The sequence below is a fragment of the Netta rufina genome (assembly GCF_964035555.1).
Source record: "Netta rufina genome assembly, chromosome: 27".
Lineage (NCBI taxonomy): Eukaryota > Metazoa > Chordata > Aves > Anseriformes > Anatidae > Netta > Netta rufina.
This window is the reverse complement of record NC_140151.1, coordinates 3,997,221-4,014,849: the sequence shown is the minus strand read 5'-3', so window position 1 is coordinate 4,014,849 and position 17,629 is coordinate 3,997,221. Positions and strand designations below refer to the sequence as shown.

At 47.6% G+C, this 17,629-nt stretch overlaps 1 protein-coding gene across 1 annotated transcript; it reads right to left on the bottom strand.

Moving 5' to 3' along the window:
* Positions 1-445: 445 nt before the first annotated feature.
* Positions 446-7,773, bottom strand: STC1 (stanniocalcin 1; the record flags this gene model as incomplete). Its single annotated transcript, XM_084302140.1, has 4 exons — positions 446-716; positions 4,038-4,249; positions 5,245-5,387; positions 7,656-7,773. The coding sequence occupies 4 exons, from the start codon at positions 7,771-7,773 to the stop codon at positions 446-448; spliced, it is 744 nt and encodes a 247-aa protein (XP_084158266.1).
* Between the last annotated feature and the right edge of the window lie 9,856 nt (positions 7,774-17,629).

Here is a 17,629-nt window from a genome sequence, read left to right as displayed (position 1 = left end):
TGTTAGTGCATCTATTGTCACCTACCAGCTTCCTACAAGCGAGAATCAGCTATTCTCCTTGGTGCCAAAGCTTCAGACTTCAACGGTGTTAGCGCTACAGTACATTTAGAGATCGGCGTCTGAAGGCCTGACTACTCTATGGTGCTATTTAAGACTAAAATCATTTGGGATATCTTTTTTTTTTTTTTTTTTTTTGTGGGGGAAAGAAAAGAGATGGAGACGTTTTGACGGCGGGAAAGCTGAGACACTGAACACAGACCCATGCAAAAGTTTGTTCGAGAGGAATAGAAAATATCCATGACTAAATCTAAAACCAGTTCCTAGTTGTTATTAAAACTAGCTACAGTACACTTGGTTTTGGGGTGCATTAACTCCTCTAGAAGAGAGACTTCAGCTTTGGTAGTGCTTAGCATCCCTTACACACCCGCGCGCGCTCCCCGCGGCGTTACGCGCTTTCGGCGGAGCTGCGTTTCGCGTGGGCCGGGCTGGACCCCTCACCTCGAAGGTTCCTGAAGTAGAGTTTTAGCTTCTGCGGCTCGGTGATGCGTCTCCGGGCGAAGTCCGTGCGCGGGTGGCCCTGGGCGCAGTGGTCTGTCTGCAGCAGGTGGAAGAGGCTTGCCATGTTGGGCCCGATCTTCTCCATCAGGCTGTCCTTGATGGTGCTGACTGTCTCCTCGTCGCACTCCAGCAAGCTCCTCACCAGCTTGTTGTAATACCTGCGTGAGAGTTGGTGTCTGTTACCCAAAGGCAGCTCCCAGCACGACCAAAGAAATAAAGTAAGAGGTGATCCGAAGCCAGGCGAACAGCCCGAGCAATAAAACTACGAGTTCCAAATTTTAAAATAATTTTAAATCCTACAGCCATAGGATTTAAAGTTCAAATTTAAAGTCCTAGAATCATAAAATCATCTAGGTTAGTGTGAGCTTGGAGATCTTTTCCAACCCTAATGATGATATGACTTTAAGTTCAACCATCAGCCTGAACTACTGAATCCCATCCCTAAAGCATGTCCCTTAGTGCCACAAAACCTGTTTTAAATTAATTTGACAGTGTTCAACGTGTGTATCCTCACTGCATCTAACAAATGCCCTGCTCCAGAGATGTTGTGCCCATGAGGTATGGAAGGAATACAACCGGCCACACTTCTAACACAGGGATCCTAAATGAGAGCTGCTCCAGCTCTGCAAGCTAAGGCTACAATGCCAAGCTGTGTTGGTGTAACACCAGTGGATTGGGAAATAGAAGAGAGCGAGGAGCTAAGTCGATGTAACTGGCTTATGTGTGCATTTTACTTTGCTAAGACCCGTGTTTCTAGATCCTTAGGAAGAAAAATAACCACATCTTTCCAACAGATAGTGCCGATCATCAGACAGGGTGATGAACTAAGCAAAGCACTGGTGGGGGCCAGGAGGACCCTTGCCACAAACGAATCCATCCCTGTGCTTCCCAGGACCCTTGAGGAGCTCTGGCTTCGTCCCCTGCCCTTCCTCTCCCTTCCCCTCCTGTAGCAAAGGGCTGGAGGAGGGAAAAGCAGGCTCAGACAGATGTGTGTGCTCCCTGGGCCAAATCATTAGGACAGACAACTGTCCCTTCCAGCAAGCTGACCGTGCCTGAAACCACCAGTGAGCACGTTATGCTCTCCCCTGTTCCCTGCCTGTTGCTGTAGTTTTGCCTTCCAGCAGCCTCGAGTGCAGGCTCTTTGCTCCAGAAAGGAGCCAGGAAATCGTGCTGATCTTTTTCCTCAGCCCTGCTTGAGCCTCCGCAGGGCCAAGGCAGGACCTGCCCTGCCCCACGTGCACGGAGCTCACCGTACAAGCGACCATCTCCCTAAGGAGAGAAAGTTGGGAAAAGAGGGGGGCCGTCCCATATTTGCCAGGCTACTTCTGCCTGAAAGGACAACAGGGAGCTTATTTTAAGCCTTTAAGGTCACCCTGACATTTTTCCACGGGAGCAGAGAAGAGAATAACCTGCAGGAGGAGGAGGGGAAGGAAGAGGGAAATGAGACTTCGCATTCAAACTCCTTTCCTACCTCACAGCTCCGGCCTTTGGAGCAGTCAGGGGAGGTCAGGTGAGGTTAAAAGTTTCTGCTGCACTCGAAGTACAAAAGGACCAGGCTTTGGCACACGGGAGCACGGCAGCGTTAAGGTCAGAGGCATGCACAGATGGTGAATACATCTGTGCAAACCACGCTCCCAGTTTAACCCAGTCCCAGGCTGGTAGGACACAAGGAAAAGATCCCCTCCACCGTCCTCCGTGCACCTCCTTTGTAAAACAGAGCCTGGTGCCTTTCATAGCTTCAACCTCACAGCTCGATAACGCCTTGCAGTAGCCAGACTGAGAGCAAAGGCAGCGAGGCTTTCCTCTGCTCCTGCCATGAGATTAAATCACAGGAAGATGCTATGACCTTTAACTACTTCCCCTCGGTGTCCCAGGCCAAGTGGCACATTCTTATTCTGTGGCTATGTTGGGACAGGGGCTGGGAAAGCAGGATGCTTTAGGAGACCTTAATGTAAACTATTAGCTGGGAAATCCTGCTGCTTTTGTTACTCAACATGTCATAATATCCTTTGGCTTCAAGGCGGGTTGGCGGCTGTGGGGGAGGAGTTCCCTGTGCCTCGGGAGAGAGCGGCTCTGGCTCGGGCTCGATCCTCCGGAGAGGAACGTCCCGAACACGTGCGACATCGCCGCAGCTCCCGCTGCGCCCTCCTGGCTCTGCTGTCCAAACACGTTCGCCCCAACGCCCCTGCAGCCCTGCCAAGGGCTGGTTCATCCCATGCCGTGAACCCCAGCTGCTCTTTCAGCCTGGAAACACCCAGCAATCCTCTCCCAGCATCGCTCGGGGGCAGAAGGGAAAGACAGCGGGAGAAGTAACCACATTTGACCTCCTGACTTGATGGAGAGTTCAGTTACATACTAATTCCCTCCTCGTCTACAGGATTTGCCTTCCTCCAAGTATAATTTTCTGGATATAATAGTCTACAAGAGAGTTTTTGTAATGAAATTATGCTGGTCGGAGATGCAGCATCTCTATACCACTGGCCTTCCTGGGGTAGGATAGGTCTGTAGGATTAAGATGCTTTCCATTAGGTCCAACAGCCACCCCAGAGGAGCTCCAGCCTTCACCGCAGCCAGCCAATGTGTTAAATTGCAGCTCGGTCTGTTTGCACTCAGATTCTAGAGCGTATTTACTCAAAGTGTTCAAAAAGATCCCTTTTATCCCAATCACAAGACTCAGCACTGATTGTTCCAGGATTTAGAAGAAGAAATCCCTGTCCTTGCAGCGTGACTGCACAGACTGCAGCAGCTCCCTGAAGCCTCTCTCTGTCCCTTGTCCTTGGAGGATGGGGACAGGGCAGTTCTGTGCTCAGATAAAACACCAGGGAGCAGCGTGACGTGCCCATTTCTGCAGGCAGCCTTTGCTATCAAGAAGAAACAGGGGTGAAAACAACCCTGAAAGAGGCCATGAAGAACACTAAACTATCCCTATAAATATGATCTACTGGATCATGGCAGAATAAGGTTATAGAGGAGCCCATCCACTGGTTCCTTTTCAGCCTTTCTAATTCTCTGTATTACCTCAATAATTCTGAGGGCAAGGGCTCACTCATTTGCCATAAACCCCAAGAAGATGGCCCCAATCTGAAGAAGAGAACAAAGCTGCAGTAGGTTGAGAAGCTCCTAAGTGGTCAATATGGCAATATAATCAAACTGGCTTGGTATTTAAAAGCTCTGTTTACCATTACGCTGCATTCAAACTCAAAGAACTAACATTTCAACCATCTCCAGGCTTTGAAGTGATGTATGTCCAGTTAATTTTACGATTCTCCCCTGGAGATGTTTATAAGTGTATTTACCAAAAAGAGAATCAGAAGAATGCTGGTAAAACTTAACAAGGATTTGAAAAGGCAGAAAGGATTACTTAGGCTAAGCTGTATTAGGACCTGTAAGAAGTTAGTCAACTCGGTTCCTCTCGTTTCCTTCCCTGTGCTTCACATTTGTGCATTTGATGCGTTTCAGCTGAGGAAAGCTCCACGTACCGGTTTGAGAACTGATTTGGAAGCTGGACGACCTCCGTGATTGCTTCAGGATTTCGTTTTGCGATGCCGCACATGTCCAGTTTGCTGTAGCACTCCTCTTGCACTTCGGAGATCATTCTTTGGAACGTGGAGCACCTCCGGATGGCGAGGAACACCTTGGACGTGACCCCATTTGCGATGCATTTCAAGCTTTCTTTCACAAAAGCTTTTCCCTGGAAACAGGAGATAAACCTTAAACTGCAACAAATTTCATAGAAAGGGATGTAATAACAGGTAACTCTGCTGTGGCTGTCTGCTATTAATTACCCTTGCTGCAATTACAGACCTCCTGGAGGTCCCTTAGCGAGCACGGCGGGGAATTGGACCCTAAATGCTGCAGCTTCAGTTGGGATGCATGAGGTCCACTGAGAACAGCCAGCTCTTGTTCCCAAAAGATTTAAGCACAGGAAGCCTTTGTGTGAGCAGCCCTAGGAGGGCCAGCACCAGAGATGGGCCAATCCTGCCCTCTGCGAGGTGGCTGGACCACTTGCTGCATACCAGGGGTTTAACACATCTGGCTCGCCAGAGCTTAAGATGCTCTAAGAGCTTTAAAGTTTGTCTTTGGGATCAAGCATGCAGGGAATAAGGTGTCTGCACATTTGGGGAAGAAAGTACGAAGAAAAAGGGCCTTTGGCAGAGCCGCAGTCCGCTGTTATTATCCTATTTACCCTGCTGTGAGTGCCTGCAGCTCCAGAGAGGCTGATCTGGCCGCACATTCCCAGGCCCAAAGACTTCCAATTCAAATCCCAGCCCTGTGCCAGGTCACACAGTCAGAAGACTTACTTTGTTAGAAGAACGTTTATATTTCCTCCTGAAGAGGAAACTTAGCTCTCCGCCCCACAGAACGCTCCCTGCCAAGTCCTCACACATAGCATCCAGTATGTGGAAAATGTAGTGCAGAAAATAGCCCTGAAGGATGCGTTTGTGGCCAAAACCCAAAATCCTGGCTCAGAGGAGTGGCCAGGCAGCAGGAAGGGCTGTAAGAAAGGAAGGGTTAAGCCTGCACTGAGCCCAGCTCTGTGAGGACAGAGAAATTAAGGCGTCCATTCAGCAAAGCCTTTACGCACGTGCTTTGGTGCTGCAGGACTTGTAAAAGCACTTTGCTGAACCGGGGCACGGCAAGGGAGCTCTAACGATTATTCCCATTCCCTTTATACTCGCGCCGTACCTGAGTGTCAAATTTAGCAGCACTGTACAGGAAGGACTTGCAGATGTCGTACATGCCATCCGTGTCGCACGTGGAGTTCTCCAGGCAGGCGAAGGCGCCGCAGCCCACCTGGAGGGCACTGTTCAGGCAGCGAACCACCTCGGCTGCAGAGAGAGGCACAGGCACAAGGTTACGCATGGATCGCTCCCCGACGCCTGGCTGATGAAGCCTTTCTCCATCAGAAAGCCAAGTCATGCTTAGCAGTAGCCCTACTGCTCCTCGGGGCTGGAGGGAGAGGGATCGAAGAGCAAAAGGCACGGCCAAGGTGAGCTAAGAACCTAAATCATGCACCAGCACATCAGTGGGAAATCAAGGAATGGAAAATGCAACTACCAACACCTCCCATCAGCTACGTAGACTAAAAGAAATGTGATGCCTGATAGTCTTTGGCTAGATGGAGACTTAGAGGTCCATCCCAACCTAATCCTGACCGTGTGCATCTACAGCTCCTCTAGAGAAGGCAGAAGCAGTGAGGATGGACCCATGAGGAATAACGGGCAGCGAGGTTGTCCCTGAGGTCTCAGAAGGAAGGTGAGGGTAGCTCAGCAGCATCTGGCTCCTAAACCACATTTGGAAATGAGACTGAAGTGATGGTGGTTACCAGTAAGCTAGCATGACATTGGGTCTTGCAGCATGGAAGCGCTGCTTTCACTAGCATTGGAAATATTTGCGGTGTTCCAAAAAGCGTAAAGTGTCTAGGAATAAGATCTTAGTTTGAGTGTTAATTGTCAGTACTGCAAAGGACCTGAATGAGGAATTTGGTGCTAAATACCAGCGTGGTACCCAGCAATTTGCAAGCATAGCCAAGACAGGTCAAAAAATTCCCAAAGAGAAGGGATATTTGGGCAGAGAAAGTTAAGGTAATGGAGATGACCATGCATAATTAACACCTTTGAGGCAGTCATTGGTCTGAACAGGAGGGTATCCATGTCATCCCATCTCTTTTCGTGCAGATAGTGTGCATTTTAACAATGAATCAGCAGTATTGCCACACGGTTGCCCTGAAGTTAGTAGGGATTAACCTTTTTTGGTAAGCTGAACATCTGTCCCCTTATGTGTCTGTGCAAGGCATATTCATTACTTTTGCAGCTCATGTTACGAGACATTCTTTAGGAAGAAATGCTAACCCGGTGTCTCCCATCAAGATCCTAGGTGTAGGAAAAGTGAGGATTTGTATTCAGTGGAAGAGAGCACACCTTATTAAGAACTAAGTTGTAGCCTAAAGACGGATCTCATAACTAGGATCTTTCCGGAGAAGAAAATTAAAAAAAAAAATCACCCAATTAACCCCTCCTTGTGCTCCGCTCTTCCTTACATGCCTAAAGGGAGAAATATTTGGTAAGATCATCCTCTCCCCAGTTCACAACCTCACCGTCACACAAGTCATTCCCATAATTATGTTTCCACAGGTTCAAATTATAACTTTGCTTTCAGCAGACTTAGTATGCATTAAGCTTTTATTGTTTTAGGCACAGTGCAATAGTGAGACCCTATGTTTCTATAGCAACCAAATACAAAAGGAAATTGAGCAAACACCCTAGTATAATGCTGCAGAGCCTTGCAGATCTAAAATAAGACATCTGTTAATGAGCTCCAAATTAGAGACCTAATATCTTTTCAGTATACTAGAAGACAGATTTTTAATTCCCATTGTTCAAGACAATGTGTGCAACTTATCTGAGCATCTATAGTGCACAAAGTAGAGACATCCAGTGCTGACTTGCCAGCAATTTTTTTATCTATTGTAAAAGCAAGTTTGCTAAATGTCACAAACGTATTTTTATGGTACCATCTAACTGATAGCAATCAGTTTTTGAAAATAAATGCTAGCAGTGGACAGTTTCTAGGTTACTGCATTCTTCAAAGTCGCGTATCTCTCTCCCCTTCTTTGAATAGGCAGATGTTTGGCAGAACAATGGTTCAGTCAAATTTCCACGGATTTTATCAACTTCCTAAAAAGCAAGGAATTTAACACCAAAGTATAATTGCCATGGGAGAAGAGAGAGATACATGCAGGCAGGAGGGGGGAAAAAGTACATGGAACTCATTTAGGAGATGGGGGAGGAGGAGGGAGAATGGATTACATCCTGCAAGCAGATCACACACCGGTTCCTTGACCCAGCTCCTGAAAGAAGAAGCTTTCTTCTCTGGCTATGCACCAATATCCTCCTGAACCAGTCCCTGAAATTAATACTTGCTCCTACCAGGCATTAAGTTTATAAGAGAAAAAAAAGGAAGAAAAAAAAAAAAAAGGAAGAAAAAAAAAAGGAGGAGGGAAGGGGGGAGGAAAAAGGAAAAATGAGCAGCAGAGATATCTGAGACAGTTGAACACATCGGGGCTGAGGCTCAAAGCCCTCTTTGCCGGCTGTTACCTGAGTTCTGGGCTGCAACCCTGGGTTTCCTGGGGCTCACAGAGTCATTCTGCTCAGCTTCGTAGGATGCGGACGCACTGATCACCAGCAGCAGCAGCAAACCAGACTTTAGGAGCATTCTCTGACAAGTTTCCGCTAAGTGTGGTTTTTTGGCTTTTCTTTTTTTTTTTTTTTTTGGTCTATGTGTGTGTGTGTGTGCGTGCGTGCGCGTCTCCTCTTCCACTTCGGCTTGAGCAAAGACGTGGAGCTGGATGTGCTGCCAAGGAGAGCGAGAGGAGTACGCCTGCTTGGGGACCACCGCCCGCTCTGCTTGGCCCCTCTGGCTCCTGCTCGCTGGGGACCAGGAGCAGCGCCGAGGGCTTTTATAGCTTTTATAGCCGCCCTTATCGGTCCCCCGCGGGCTGCCGAGCCAATCGCGAGGCGCTGGGCAGAGCCAATGGCAGACTGGACTCATTCAAGCCCCAGAAAACTGCAACTTCACAGGAAGAATATTTTCCAGCCAATTAAAAGTACCTGCCAAACAACAATCGCCCAAAAGTTAATCGTCGGCGAGGCAGTGGGAAAGGGAAAGAGGAGGGGGGGGGGGGGGGGGGAACTTCCCACGGTTAATTGAGCTCAAGGAAATGACAGGGCAGTCCTAAATCTTTCCCCCTCCCAAAATGATAATAATAATAATAATAATAATAATTAAAAAAAAATCACCTGCCCTTTTAAGAAAGGATATTTTCCCATCTGGTTAGCGGTGATCCCAGGGTTACGGCTGCTTGGCAGGGGTTTTTCCAGGCGGTGCATCCGATGGGGGCTTGCTGCAGCCTCGCTGCCCCGCACCTGAGCGCAGCCCCCAAAGGACATCCCCGCCTGCGTGCCAGCAGCAGGCATCACCCAGCGCCTGCCAGAGCGTGTGCTCGGCCCCAAACCCGCACACATACACACTGCTCCTCACGTAGGCACATGCAAATACCCCAAACCCTTCTTCCTCGCGCGCAGCATTCCTCGCCTTCCCCTCTCTTGCACAATTATGGTAATAAAATCACGCGTTCGTACCTCCGACCTCAGCACAGGCTTGCTCTTACTGCTCCGGAGTGAAGCTCGAGGAAGAATTTTTAGGTGTTTGGTGGTTTTCCTCTCCCCCCCTCCAGCTCAATTCTGTTTTTTTAGATTTCATAACGGGAGGAGGCACCCTAATGCCTGATTTAGTCCTCATTTTAATAGGCACATAATGAGGATTAACACACTACAGAACTGATTATCCTGTATAGCAGAGACAATTTAAGGCTCTGAGTATTTAAGGGATGAAAGTATAAGCAGTGGTATTAAGGCTTAGAGCTGAAATGAAATTGGGAAGGTGCACGGAGAAAGAAGATTTACAGACAAAAAAAAAAAGTTACAAATTCCTGCAGCTTAGGATAAGTCAAGGGATTTAGGTATCAAATATTACTGATTGGGGATGAGATGGCTTCTTCTGCATCTTGAGTGTGCTTGGTTCTCACTCAGCCATCCCCACGATCTTTTCTGTTGGAGAAAAAAAGACTCTCATCTCCGTGGTGCCAGGCAAGGAAACGCAGCCCGAGCAGATTCATAAATACATCCGTGGACACAAGTTGTGTTCGGCTCGGATGAGCCGATTCTACAAATCTGCATTAAGTGGAAGCGCAAAAAAACCCTCATCTCGTGGGCATTCATTCAGCTTTATGGGTGGCTAATTTTAAAAGTCAATAAGGAAGCAATTTAAAGAAAAACAGAAGTAGCCTCTTCCTTAGCAGGGCTGCAGAAGCAGTGCCCGCTGCTTTACCTCGTTCCTGTCCTTTTTTTGCCTAGGTTTGACAGCTCTGACCGTGACAACGGGACTGCTCTGGTTTCTTGCCCCATCCCTGGGCTGGGATTTCTTCTGAGAGGGAGCTGACAGCTCGGTTTGGGCTGTGCAGCCCTATCCGTGTTGGCATATTTGGTGTCAGCTTCAATTGGAATAGGAGCAGGAGCGAGGTTGTACTCCTGCCTTGGGGTCAAAATAACAGCTGTGCCAGATGTTCCAAGAACACTCAAAAAGCACTGAAACAGAAGGGTTTCGGGTTTCGTCTCAGTTTTGTGACACTGAGCCAATTTAATTAAATAAAAAAAAAAAAAAGAAGGAGAAGAAAAAAAAAAAAAAAAACAGCCCTGCAAAAGCACTGTGGTTTCTCTACTTAATAGGACCAGTCCAGTTTGCAAGTGAGAATAATCCCATAGGGTTTGATTCTGATTAAATCAAAAGCAACTCTGGCATTGACTTCAATGGGGGATGAATCACCATTCTATCTAAGTCCTGTTTGGAGTGGAAGCATTGCATTTTCCACAAAATTGAATTTCAAACTCAAAGCCCAAATCCTCCACCCCTTCCCCCCCAAGGTGAACATTCCTACTTGTCTTTCTGAATGCTTCAATCTGAACTGAAATCGTTTGCAAAACAAAACAGGTTGTCCTGGCCCTCTGAGCACGTATACATCCTGATCTGAGTCCAAGTGCAAGGAAAAATTAGAAGGTAGCAAGTAGTTCCTATAGATACCAAAATCCTTCCAGCACATTTGCTGTTCTTCCTCCTAGCATTAATCCAGGGCTGATTGACTCTATTAGGGCCACGCATGGTAGCTGGAGTGTTTGTACCTGCTGTAGGGTTTTTTTAAAGCAACCAGTTCTGATTGTGAACTGCAATAAAAGAAGATTAACTGTAAGATGAGGCTCAGGTCGGTAATGGGAACAGGCACTACCACACAGTGTGATACACTGGCTCAGGACACGTGCAAACATTACAGTATCAGAAAAAGCGTTATCAAGTCTCCACAAAGCCCCCGGGAAGGCAGCACCTTTATTACTGCTTTCAGAAATTTGGAAAATGAATTTGAGAGCAGAGAACCCACACGGAGCTGCTGTCAAATTTGGCGGCGGACTTGTACCAGCACATTTACAGGCGAGGTATTTGTGTCCTTTTGTACCGGAGTGTATTTGCATTAGCTATTTTGTATATTGAAGGCAACAAGTACTGAAAAATCCCCCTGTAACTCCCGTTCTGCTCTCACCGTGTGATGACAGAGGGGCTTGGCTTCTCTCTTGCACTCAGGCTTTTAAGGGAAGAAGAAACAACCAGCCCAGGAGTCCTAAAACTCCTCAAATATTGATGGTTTTCTTACTCCAGGGTCACATCTCCAGGACTCTTGCTAGAAGGTCTAGGGGCACAAGAAGAATACCCACTATGGAATAAGATGTTCCCTAAAAATCTTCATTCCTCCTGTTCTCAGTTATAGCTGGCCTGGACCCTTGAGATATCACCAGGAGAGAAAAAAAGCCCCCAGATAAATAAAATAAAATAAAATAAAATAAAATAAAATAAAATAAAATAAAATAAAATAAAATAAAATAAAATAAAATAAAATAAAATAAAATAAAATAAAAGCAGGTCCTACTATTCATTGCTAAAGGTTCAGCATAACCTGCTGGAGGGATTTTCTCCTTAGCCTCCTTGTCAGGTTAAATGCTGCCCTGAAGTAGTAGGGTTTCTGTCCCAAACCTTTGTTTTCCGGTTGATACATGTAAAGGGAGAAAAAAAAAAAAAAAAAAAAAGACTAAAAGAAAAAAAGGCACTGCTAGCCCTGAGTGAACCAGCCTCTTCTCGCTGTTTCCATTCAAGGGCTCCTATTAAACTGAACAGCACACACCATTGTGCCTCTGCAAGCCTATTCCCAAGGTGTTAAGATTTTCGCCCAACCTCGCGAAGAAATAGAGGGGGGAGAGAGGAGGAAGTGAAGCAGGGAAATAAAGGAGGGGAACCCAAAGTCAATAACCCTCCCTCTCCGCGCTCAGCTGCTCCCTGCCTGGAAGCTGCTGGCAGGGCAGGGCCCCCCCTGTTTGCCATTGTGTAACTCAACCCCTGTCCCCCCCCCTGTCCCCGGCACGGGACCCCCTCCATCCGCTGCACTCCGGAGGGACGTGAGCGACGGCGTCACCTCGGGTGTTAGCCACGCTCCGCCGCGTCGTCCCCGCACGTCTGCTCCTCCCCGGCAAAGGCTTGCCGACACTTTGGCACACACGTACGCAGCCACCCCACCCTTTCCTCGCGGCTCGCTGCAGCTGGCTCGGCCGAGGAGCACCAGGGCTGGATGCAGGGAGCCGCAATTCGGAGCTTCGTGCGGAGACGAGACCGCGGCCGGCACGGGGCAGAGCGCCGAACCGCATGGGATGTACCGAGCGCCTTCCGAGGATGAAACCCGTGCCGTCTCGAGGCCTTGACGGCTCGCCAGCCACCCGTGCACATCCTGCTGGACCAGCTCCTCAGCAGGTGCACATTAGTATAACCGCCGAATTCAATATTCGCCATTATTCCGATGCGTCACCACACGCTGTCTGGATGCGATATTCCCCGGCGTGGGGTTATAAACCAGGAGTAGCTTCAATTACACTGACAGTATAAAAGCAAAGCAAGGGAGAGGCTAAGCAGAACCTTTTAATTTGCTTAGCCCAAATGAATAACCCCGGCTGCACCGGAGTAAGTGATGTCAGAACTTGTTCCAAGAGGCAGGATCCAATTTGAGTTACCTGGGTGTCTGCCCCAACAAAGCCACTTGGAGCCGTCTCCAGGCTTTGGCCTTCGCTCCACAAACCTGGCAATGAGAAGAACAAAAAAAAAAAACAACAAAAAACCTTGCTCAAAATTTTCCTATTAAACAAAGGGATTTAATACCTCCGGTTTATATGCAAAAAGTCAGGATAGGCTTAATTGTGTCGTGACCGCTGTTTGTTTAAGGTGCGATTGTTTAATGCCCAACACAAGGCTGCAGCTATTGTCTTCTGCTGCCTTCGAGTTAATTGCAGACATAAATGAGACCAAGTTAAAGGTCTTCTCATGTTACTGCACTACATGATTTATTCACTTTGCACAATTTGATTTTTTTTTTTTTTAATAAAAGCATTAAGTATTTTAGTGTATTTCTGCTAGGCTTGTTCCGTATCTTGTAAATGCAACGCATGACGAAAAGCGATTATTAATAATAACCCGGCATTACTTGTAATCCCGTGCTCTAAATCCTGACTGCCTGCTTCAATGGGATTTTGATTAAGCCCAAATGTGCATCACGTACCGGAGACATAAAGAACTTTCAGCACTCAATTTGTGGTGCCTTGCCCCGGTCTTCTCGGTGAAAAAAACCCCTCTGTGGAAGGTAAAACCAGCCCTTTGAAGGCTTTGCTGTGGCAGGCTGACAGCTTTACTCCGCTCTAACCAACCACCGATTATCACCGGCTTGGACTGGATTTGTACCTGGAACTCAGAGCCAGGGTTATTTTAATCCTCCCAGCCAGCAGGTAGATGTGCTAGTCCCGGTCCAAGCCCTAAAGCTACCCAAGAGGAGTTACAGAAGTGGGACGTGGCCCACGGAGGCGAGGAAGTTGCATTTACACGTGGCGATACGCTTTGGCAGGTTACCCCACCTCATGCAGATGAGTAATGGGGTTTGGAGGATGCAAATGGAGACGGAGAGCCAGGTTTTGCACACAGCAGCAGAGCTGCTCACCTCAAGTCAGAGCAACCAGAGCTCAAGAGATGCTGGCACAGTGGAAGGGAGGGGGGAAAACCCCAAATTTTGGAGTGGTCGGACACCCATCACGTCTACTTCCCCCCGCAGCCAGCAGCTCAGCAGGAGGGTGAGCCAAAACCCAAAGTTCTTTTGACCCCAGCAAGTGTTAATCCCAATTTTGATAGTGAGGGGCTCCGGGCAAGACCTTAATTTGGGGATGCTCTCCATGGGACTCCCAGCCTGCCACGGAGTCAACCCCCCAGCCTCGCCGCCAGTATTTCCCTCCCCCTGCTCCAGAGCCTGATGACACCAGCAAATATCCAAATAGCTTCTTGCAAAGGCTTGCCTTAACCAGAAAGAGGATCTCTCATTAAAGCATAAAATTAAACACTTCAGAACAAAGATATCGGCACATTAATATGGAGATTCTGCCTCCCCCCCCCCCCCCTTCATCAAAATGCATTAGCCCTTCATGTGCAATTTGCATTGGAAAGCGTAGGAGCCACATAGCATTAACAGCTGTGAAATTGGTGTCATTCTTAAAGGTTAAAATAAACCCAGCTATTCTCTAAAGCTGCCAAGCATTTCTTTGCAAGATCTATGGCCAGAGCCTTCATGAATCATGAATTTGCTTTTTTTTTTTTTTTTTTCTTCTTCTTTCTCTCGTGTGTGCTGTGGAAGGATCCTTGTGAAGATCTTTCCCCTGCTTACAGGCAGGCAAGAGCATTCCCTGCTCAGCCTCTCGCAGGGTGTCCTCAGCACTAGGTGTGAAATAAGGCAGGCAGGAATCTGCCAGCAATATACGTTTCAATTTGCACAACAGCTTTTTTTTTTTTTTTTTTTTTTTTGTTTTGTTAAAGAAATAAAGGGAATGACATGGCAGCATTCTCACTTTACTCTTGAGAAAGTCTCTTGAAACTTTTCTAGCCAATAGTTACTGGAATTTGTTTTGCAAGAGTGTCATTTTGTATTTTTTCTTTTTATTACCGTAACAAGTTACAGATCCTAAAGTTAGTATATTAAACATTCTGGTTACTCTACTGACAAGAACATTTAACATGGGAATCATTCTTTCCCCGTGATTTTCAGAAGCTAGAAAAATTATTCTCATGGAAAAACTATTAATTGCCAAGCCCTAAATAACACAGTGTCTTGTTAAATAAGAGGAGCTGAGTGAGTAGAGCGTAATTCAAAACATATAGGAGCAAATGGGAAAGCTCCCATGGGGATTACGGCTCTGGAGCCCATGCCAGAGGCTGACTTGCAGCCGATGCAAGCTCAGGGCTGCAGAGGTCCCTTGGAATCACTGTGCCTCCAGGATCTGGGGCTAGTCGAAGCTCAGACCCCTGGATGCTCCTTGTCCTGGTCCCAGGTGGAAGCCAGGAGAGTTTTCCTTGTCTTCCCTGAGGTTCCACATCCTCAGTACAGACCCTTGTGCTCCTTGTAGGGCTCCTGGTAGAAACACCCAGCTCAGCGATGGTCTTGGAAAGAGAGACATCCCCCATACCCTCACCAACCGAGGATTCAAGCACAATGACTGCGTTTCGTTGCCCTTGGGAGCTTTATCACTTAATTTTTGTTGTGCTAACTCGAGGGCAAGGCAGCACCATCCTCCTCTTTGCTCCCAACCCCGTATGGAGATGAGCGGGGCTGCTTTGCCTACCAAGTCCCGCTCGCCATGCAAAACCCCAGCAGCATCCGGAGCGTAGCATGACTTCCAGTTCAGCCAGGAGGTTAAATCCAAGCAGCAACAGGCCTCGAACAGTTTGTTCCCAACCCTGCTCTGCCTGCCGCCCTCCGCGGCGCGTGCTCTCCTCCCCATCTGCTGCTTTGGATGTTAAACCCTGCACGTTGCTGAACGAGTAGGGCTGCGAGGAGTCGCGTGTGTTGTCTGGCTGAAGTTCGCTGCGGGTTGGCCTCCAGGGGAGACGCAGATGAACTCAGCAGCACACTTTGGGCGGCGAGAAGGGCTGGGTAGTGTCAAGAAACAAGTCAGCATCTCCAGCCCCTTGCCTGCCACCTCCTCCAGCAGGTACGGCGCGAGCAGCGTTGTCCCTGCCGCTCACACCTCCTGCCAGCGAGCAGGAAAAAGAAGCAGGGAGCTCTGAATAATGTATTGTGGCTTCCAAGCTGATTCCTTTTTTTTTTTTTTTTTTTTTTTCTTCTCTCCCCCATCCTCTTTTTTGATCAAAACTGAACTTAAAATAGAAGAGGAAAAGGGCTTGCATAAATATCTGACAGCTGCTCCGAGCTTTCTCGCTAGCGCAGTAAGCAGCAGAACAGCGAAGAACCTGATTTTTTAGCTTAGTCAGAGAACCTGTTTTGGCCCCTTTATTAGGATTAGAGACTGGAGAAGGTGCTAGCAAAGCAGCTAGCGGAGGGAGGTCTGGGGACATAAGTGTCTTAAAAGAGACCACAATCTGGGGAGCAGACCGAATGAAAGGGAAAAGGATAAAGGACACTAAGGGGGGTGACAATGGAAAAGCTGATCTGAGGCTGTCCCCTCACTGGGAGGAGGCCATGGGAAATTTCACCTCCACCCAGTTCCTAACGGGGCACGCAGTGATGCAGGAGAGGTCGCAGCTCCGTGCTTTTAAAACAGGCTTTTGCCCTTTTCATACCACTCATCACAAGGGAGAGGGTGGAGGATTTTCCAGGACAGAGCTTCAAACATCCCCATCTCCCCCACAAAACTCAATGCCAGGGCAAACAGGTGAAATTTAGGGTGCGTGAAAAGGCGGAGAGAGAAGAGGTGGGATTTTAAGGGATTGTGAACGGTCCTTTCTCAGTCACAATCCCAACACCTATGGCCCCAATTTTTCAGCAGCTCCTTCCAAACCAGCTATGGGAAAGCAGAGACATCACTAAACGGGACAATCAATTTGCACGGGAGATAACAGCCTGGACGGCAGCACGTTATCTTCTGAGAGAACAATCCCTTTGTAGTCCTAAATTGAGATTCATCTTCCAGATTGCAGTTGCATCAGATGGAAACTAAAACCAGAGCAGCCACAAATTGATTGTCTTTTCTAATTGTCGCTTATCTGGTGTTCAGCCCTAAGAATATGCATCGTAAAGGCCTCATACGAAGTGGGAATTTGCTCCAGCCAGCACATTGAAAGATTTGGCCAGGGATTCCTGGTTGACATCTGCCAGCACGGAACAGCAGCTTTGTCAATCACAAACACCTAAAGGCATTTTTTTTTCTGGGAAACTCCACTGTCTAAGCTGAGAGTTTTAATTCTAAACAGAACAAAGGAGTTCTTTTATCCCCTTGAAAGTGTTGGGAAACTGATACAGGCACTTATAAGGCCTGATCCACAAGTGGATGGTGGATATCAAGCAGCTAACGTCTCAGCTAGAACACAGAACAAAAAAATCAGGATTTGGGTCCTGCTCTGCCTGTACTAAATGAGCCAGGATAGGATAATAATGGCCACAATCCTCATTTCAATATTAGCAGAATTTAATCTTGCATGCTTTTCATTCAAAACTTAAGACTGGGCTCTATGTAAAACAAAAAGCCCCCTCTCTTCCCCCCCAAAAAAATAACCAACCCTCCAAAAAAATCCCAAACCCATTAACTTAATTAAAAAACAATGGAATTTATGAAGCCTGCTGTGATTTTCAAATCCATCCTTGGTAATTTTAGCCTGATTTAACAAGGTGACATTTCCACAAACGCACTGCATATGCATAGGCGTGAGCACATTTCTGATCATTTTAATTCTCTGGGCACCTTCAGCTGCGTCTGATGGAGGCATAAATGCCTCAGAGTTCCCCATCACCCCAGCTTTGTGAAAAATAACTTGCAAACAAGGACAGTTGTTAGAAGACAACCCTAAAAACCCCCTCCACTCAAATCCTACAGCATCTGAGCACCCCACACTGGATACCAGAGACTCCAGGGGGAAGAAGGGGGAAGGGAGAGAAGGGAGATGTCAAATGCCCCAATTGTGGGAAAAGCTTCAATCGCAATTAACAATTGCCCACAAGACACAAATCTGTGGGAAACCAGGCTTTGTTAATCCCTGTGCTCAAGGAAATACTTATTTGTACCCTGAGGAAGGGGCCCGCTTCCTGCCAGCTGCCTTCCCACTTAAGGGACCTGGGTGGGTGTCTGCAGGCCCTGCGTGCACCATGGCAGCATCCAGCCACTCACTGAGATCTAAATATTTAAGACCTGGCCGGACATGATACACCAGTAATCCGAAGCTTGGTCTCTTGTGATATTTAAGACATGGCTGGACAAAGCCTGAGAAAAGTGGAAGCCAACCTGTGCTATTCAGAAGGGCGGGCTGAATGAGTGGATAGATTTTACCGGTTTCATCCTCATTCTTCCACCTTTTGGCCAATTTATCTGGAAAGTACCATTCTTCCCCCAATACACCCTGTCCTTCACCAGAGTAATCATACATCCCAGCTGGTGGC